Here is a 6,517-nt window from a genome sequence, read left to right as displayed (position 1 = left end):
TGAGAGCTGTGTGTCTGTGCCGTTCTTTCACCTCTCCTCACTATTTCCCCTGTTTAAGGGCACAACATTTGCACACATGTTTTTTTGAAATTCTATATGCGAAAAGTGAGCGCGAGAGCCCTCGGTGCGCCTGCTTGCTGCTGAAGTCAAAGTAAACTTTATTGTCATCTCCGCTACATACAGTCCAGCATATAGAGAGACGAGACGACGAGGCTCCAGTTACAGCAGTGCAAGAAAACAAACAATAAATATTAGAAGAGTAAGAAAATAAATATAACTTTAGGACCAGGAGTAAAGGGATCAATAACAATTTAACATTTATAATTTAGAGTTTGATGATTTAAAGTCTCACACACAACCCATCGAAAGGGGAGTGGGGGGGAGCTGCTGCTTCCAAATAGAGCATATTTCATCCATAATGTTGTAAATCCAAGCCCATTATGTATTCATGATTTGAATCCTGGGTTGTGTGAAATCCCAGAAATACACCTTAGACAAAGTGAATCTGTGAACTAAGGTGTAGGTCTATTAGGTTATGTTGTGGCGATCCTCGGGTTGGGGGATTTGTGTTCATACTGGAGTGCGAAATTAAAACCAATGGAAGATGGACAAGAAAAGTTCAAAGCCATCAGGTGCTCAGTTTAGAAAAAAGAGAAAAGAAGAGGAGGAGAAACGAGCAAAAGATGCAGGTAAGCAGATGTGTGATTGGATAATGGCAGGTCATCCTGAAACAATCAGAATCAGAATACTTTATTAATCCCTAAGGAAATTATGTGGGTTACAGTTGCTCCAAGAAGAAATGGTAAAAATAGCAACAGTAACAGACTAAACTCCAAACAATACATTATGTTACAGATTTTAATATTAATGCAGGGGCGACCGTGGTGCAGGAGGTTGGGAAGCGCATCTGTAACCGGAAGGTCGCCGGTTCGATCCCCGGGCTCTCTGTCCTGGTCGTTGTGTCCTTGGGCAAGACACTTTACCCTACCGCCTACTGGTGATGGCCAGAGGGGCCGATGGCGCGATATGGCAGCCTCGCTTCTGTCAGTCTGCCCCAGGGCAGCTGTGGCTACAACTGTAGCTTGCCTCCACCAGTGTGTGAATGTGAGAGTGAATGAATAATGGAATTGTAAAGCGCTTTGGGTGCCTTGAAAAGCGCTATATAAATCCAATCCATTATTATTATTATTAATTAGTCATTGTCAGTTGTTGATTTGTCCTGTTCTCATTGTATGACGAATTATGATGGCTGTTTGGTAGCTGGTTGCATACTATGCATATTCTCTCTGTCTTCATATGTGTCTCTGCCTTAATATGTTTTATGTGTGTGTGTGTGTGGGGGGGCGGCGCAAGAGAGAGTGTTCACCCGGGGCGCCAAACAGGCTAGGACCGCCACTGACCATCACGTTAATCTAGCTAAGTGTAAACAGCAGTAAATACTAAATATTGAATGTTGTTGTGTAGCAAGCAGGACCGACAGCGCACAATGTGCTTGGAAATCGCAGCCAATAAAGGTGTAGTTTATGTCTATGAACAGTGAACAACCGTGTGCACACCTGTGTGGATCAGCGTGCTTGTATTCAAAAGGTTTCCCCATGTAATGATCTGCTAGAGGGTGTAGAGAGCCATAGCCCTGTCCCCCAGGGCATGAAGCAGGCATGAAGTCCTCCTGCAAAGGAGGAGGCAGGAAATGTGATACAGGAATTACAGGAGGTGCAGGAAGCTTTTGAAGAGGGAAAAAGGAAAATGCAGTTGGCAACACAAGAAGCTGCAAATGTAATGGCTGAAGCTGAAACACTAAGGAAGGAAATACTGCATGTGAAGCAACAACTTGAAGAGGAGAAAAAACGTAAACACGAGGCAGAAAATGAGATTGAAAATATGAAGAAAGAATTGTTGGAAGCTCAAAAAGTGTTGGAGGAAGAGAAAATTAAAACACAGGAAGCAAAGAAAGAAATGGAAGATACAAAGAGTTACACTCAAAACATGAAGAAGGAACTGATGAAAGTGCAAGAAGAACTTGCAGAAGAGAAAATTGAGGTGAAGGTATTGAAGAAAGAAATGACCGGCTCTGCGGTGACCAAGAAAGACTGCAAAGACGCTCTTAAAGAAATACGAAAGCACAAAAAGGAAGCTAAAGAGCTCCTCAAACACAAAGTGAAACTGGCCAAACAGCAGCTGAAAGAAACATTTAAAGATGCCGAGGAGCAGCTCAACAAAACCTTCAAAGAACTGAAGGCAAAAGAAAAGCAAGCCGAGGACAGGAGGGGATTCTGGAGCAGACTGCTGAGAAAGAAGTGACCCAGCAGCATCAAGTTTGAGGACATCAATAGTTTCTTCCCCCTCTCTCCACCTTTCTTTCACCCCATCCTTCTTCTTGGGACCTTTGTTTGTTTTTTAAAAACTCTAATCAAAATACATGTACTGAAATACACAAATAAAATTGCCATAACTTGACCTCATGTTGCCTGCTTCTTTTCTTGTGTGTCTGTGGATGTAAAACAGTAACACACTCCCTGCTCTGTGTGTCTTTAATTGTAAATAAATGCAATATGTTTTCATTTTAAAATGCAGTGCAAAAAACTTCTGCTCTAAATCAAAGCAAAAAGCTTTTTTTTTGCCTGTTGTGGACGTTTTCCATTCAAATAAAGCCTGCAGACGAGCGGTGAGCGGTAGCTAACATTCTTTAATCAAAACACACAAAGAACAGACAACCAAGCTTGATGAAGTCCCTGCATGACCGCGGGACAGACGGTCAGCAGAGTCTCCCTGAGCCTAGCATGGCTCTCAGTTAAATAGCTTCTCCAGGAACAAAAGGCAGTACACAGCTGTTTCACACCTTAAGGTTCACACTCCCTTGCTACCTCCCAGAGTCCTTGAAGACACAAAAGACTCTTCCTGTGGAGTTGTCTGCTTCCCCCAACTTCCTTACTACACCCCCACCATTTGTCTTACTGTATGAGTGTGAGACATGTTAAAATCCAGTGGCACCAAGGCATCATACAATAAAATAATGTGATTAATACATAAGTAAAAGAAATTCCTATACATGCCCCTTCCTGATTTCTTATGTTTTAACATGTTTGTTACACTTACATGTTTCCAATTTCAAATGTTAACACAGATGTTCAGAGTAAATACAGATTGTAGTTTTTTAAATGATGATTTCATTTAGTTTGGGGAAACAGCTCTCCAACTTTACCTCATGTAGAAAAAGTCATTTCCTTCTAAACCTAATAAGTGGTTTTATCATCTAGCAAGAACTGCAATCGAGCATTTGCAATAACTGGTGATGAGTGTTATACAGCGCTGTGGAGGAAATTTGGTCCTCTCTTCTTTGCAGAATTGTTTTCATTCGGCCACTTTGGAGGGTTTTCCAGCATAGGCTGAGTTTTTAAGGTCATGCACTGTAAGAAGTCATCTATAGAATTTACCCAATAAATCTGAGGGAACAATTTGCATTGACTTTTTTGTGGTAGATTTAGTTCAATATATTGTGTATAAAATAGCTTCAATAAAAAGCTATGAAATACTTAATTAAATTGGGTAAAATTTACCCCATATTTATGTATACATTCAATAGCTACTTACTCATTGAAATTAGGTAAAATTATCTCTTGTTTGCTAGTTGGTAATACCTGATAATTACTAATAAAATTTATTATCAGTTGATAAACATTACCTATTCATATCAGGTAAAATGTACCCCCCCCCCCCCCAAAAAAAAAAAAGATATTCAAATGGTTCATCATCTCAATGTTTTTATTCCATAAAAACACAGAATAAAGTGCAACACAACAGCTAATGCAGACAACACTTTCAAAGGCCACTTAGTCCATTTTAAAAGCCAAAAGCACAGAAACTCTACAAGGTTGTTTCTGTGCATGTACGTTATCAAACATATGTATAGATAGAACAGAACACTATCACCAACATTCAATAGTTTCTGTGCTTGCTGTCAGAAGAAAAATTACAGCTCCATCAAGCTATGTCTGGACAAAAGATCCTCTGGGAACAAGAGGGGAAATGTGTGTGCATTGCATAAGCTTATTTTTGAGGTCGTGGACCTTGTTCAGTAGTTTCGCCCCGTCAAGTTCCAAAAACAGTTTTTCAAAAGTGTCAAATGTGTTCTTCAGCTCCTTCGGATATTTGAGGTTGAGGGCATATATCAGTCCCATCAGCAGTACACATGCCTTTGTTCGGCTTCCACATCCCTCCATCACTTGGTTTCCCTCAATCACAATGAACACATCTGATGGATCCTCCTCAGCCATGATGTTGTGGATCACGATCACCTTCATCATATTGTCTGTGTAATCCTCACATTCCTACGTGTTAAAAAGAAAGAAAGAAAAAGCATACACATGTTTTATTTTATTTAAGATGCTTTTTCAATATATTTCAGTTTATCTAAAGAGGGGAGTGGAAAGAAGATGAATGGAGAAGGGGAGAACAGGGGATAGGAGAGGACAGGAGAGAAGAACATTAGGATCCCTTGAGTTAATAAGTAATCTGTTATCAATATGACAAACCTGGCAGTCATGAAAAAGATCTTCTTGTCTTTCCCCGAGGTAGCTAATGAGGCAGCAGATAAGGAGATCCCTTTTCTTCTCAATGCTCTGTGTCTGTAGGGAGATACAATTTAGTGAAAAGACTAAGTCGAGTGATTTACATACATTAAGACTGAATTGCTTAAAAACAAAAACATGGCTGATGCCTCTCTCCAGCTTTCAACAGGTGAGAGGCTGGGTACACCCTGGACAGTCAATCACAAGGCAACATAGAGACAGACAGGATAAACAACCATACACGCACACACTCAAACCTAAGGTCAATTTGGAGAGACCAATTAACCTAACAGCCATGTTTTCTGACTGTGGGAGGAAGCCGGAGTACCCGGGGGAACCCACACATGCACAGGGAGAACATGCAAACTCCATGCATAAAGACCCTGGGCCAGGATTTGAACCCAGGACCTTCGTGCTACCCACTGCAGCCCTCCATAATTACATATTTGTGAAAAAAGTCAAATAACATACGTCATTCAAAGTGTCCAGCAGAGGTCTCATCTTGGAACCAGCAGCTCCTCCTTTGGCAGGCATAAGCTGCAAAAGACCTGGTGTGTACTCATCAAGTTTCAGCATGAATGTCTCCACCAAAGAAACTGTGGTGATGCGTCTGAACTCTTCGATGATCTAAGAAGTAAGGGGACAAAAAAAATGACATTTCAAATGACAGACCAGATCTCATAGTTATAACATGAATGTTTTTTGGTGGGAAGGAAAAGTTATCACACATACTCACCTGAGCCTCAGTGAATAATGCTGGCCACCTTTCTTTTAACTCACCCACAGAGGGGCAGAGGCTGACCACTTCAAGTCTTCGGCTAGAGAACGTTTTATTCATTTTGTCTGCAATTATCTTTGCGTTGTTTTTCTTTGTTATTTCATAAATTAATTCCAGCCTCTCTTTCTCCAGTGTCTCTTGGGTTTCTCCAGTAGGATGCGGAGGGAGATAATTAACCTCTGCTTTTTTTTTTGGCTTTTTTACATTCTTTGATGGCACTGCATCAGCTGGATGCTTCCTTTTTAAGGCATTAATTTCAATTTCCGGGTAAGAAAATTTTCGAGATCTTAGCTTGGCACGGTAATTGTGCATCTTGTTTTTTATACGCTGCCACCAGCCATATAAGCCGGCAAATGATCCTGGCTCCTTAAGACACGGAAACTTTGAAACCAAGGCTTCAGCCACTGAGAGGATCTGCTGATTGGTTGGGTAAGCAGTGTACGAAAAAATTACTTTTGCAAGGTCTTGCATTCTTGCTGATTTAACACTGGCATCCATGAAAGGTCTTCCAGTGTTGCGATATGAGTTGTTTGCCTCAGCGAGGATTAGTTGTATGTCTCGGGAAAACTCCGGTACTTGAAATGGCACTGGCCACGCAGCAGGGCGACATGAATCAGGGAGAATGATGGTGTCACTGGAACTTGACGATGCGCAGTCGGACACCTGTGAGGGTGCATCATGATTGGCAGGGCAGATGTCCGTTTCAGTAGTACTTGCAGGATGGGTGCTCACTGAAGTCGAAGAGTTCAATGCAGACGATGATCCTGATTCACATACTGGTTGTAAGTCAAGGGTGATTACTGGCTCTTTAAGGATGACTTTAACAGTGGCCTTGTCATACAAGTCAGCAGTCGAGATGACACTGAAAAACTGATTGTCAAAGTCTTTGTCTTGGTATAGCAGTCCAAATTCCCCATGCAACTGGGAAGTTTCAGTAATTATGGAAACAAGATCTTCCACTGTATGACCTCTCCTCTAAGAAGGTACATGTAATGTCTACAGTGATTAGACATACTTAATAAAACAGTGTGGGGCACAGAGTATTGTTGTGCATCAGTGTGGAACATGTCAGTAACACTGAGGGTTACACACACTTTGCCAGGTACACCTGTTCACCTGCTCGGTAAACACAAATATCTAGTGAACCAATCAGACCTCAGCAAATTAAAGT

The 6,517-nt window shown here is 41.3% G+C and overlaps 1 protein-coding gene across 1 annotated transcript; it reads right to left on the bottom strand.

Moving 5' to 3' along the window:
* Positions 1–3,748: 3,748 nt before the first annotated feature.
* Positions 3,749–6,289, bottom strand: LOC146386077 (uncharacterized). Its single transcript, XM_084932102.1, has 4 exons — positions 5,305–6,289; positions 5,040–5,195; positions 4,533–4,625; positions 3,749–4,328 (listed from the first exon to the last, which is right to left on the bottom strand). The coding sequence occupies exons 1-4, from the start codon at positions 5,842–5,844 to the stop codon at positions 3,987–3,989; spliced, it is 1,131 nt and encodes a 376-aa protein (XP_084788228.1). The 5' UTR covers positions 5,845–6,289; the 3' UTR covers positions 3,749–3,986.
* Between the last annotated feature and the right edge of the window lie 228 nt (positions 6,290–6,517).

Source organism: Perissodus microlepis, chromosome 6, assembly GCF_051167445.1.
Source record: "Perissodus microlepis isolate ML-2025 ecotype Zambia chromosome 6, ASM5116744v1, whole genome shotgun sequence".
NCBI classification, from domain to species: Eukaryota; Metazoa; Chordata; class Actinopteri; order Cichliformes; family Cichlidae; genus Perissodus; species Perissodus microlepis.
Note: the sequence above shows the minus strand (reverse complement) of the source record. Positions and strands in the feature narration are given on the sequence as shown.

Excerpts from the sequence above, each read along its gene's own strand:
- LOC146386077 (XM_084932102.1), bottom strand. The coding sequence starts at position 5,844 with ATGGATGCCAGTGTTAAATCAGCAAGAATGCAAGACCTTGCAAAAGTA. Across the intron at positions 5,196-5,304 it reads CATTATTCACTGAGGCTCAG|ATCATCGAAGAGTTCAGACG; the intron begins GTGAGTATGTGT and ends CTTACTTCTTAG. Across the intron at positions 4,329-4,532 it reads ATCTTTTTCATGACTGCCAG|GAATGTGAGGATTACACAGA; the intron begins GTTTGTCATATT and ends TTTAACACGTAG.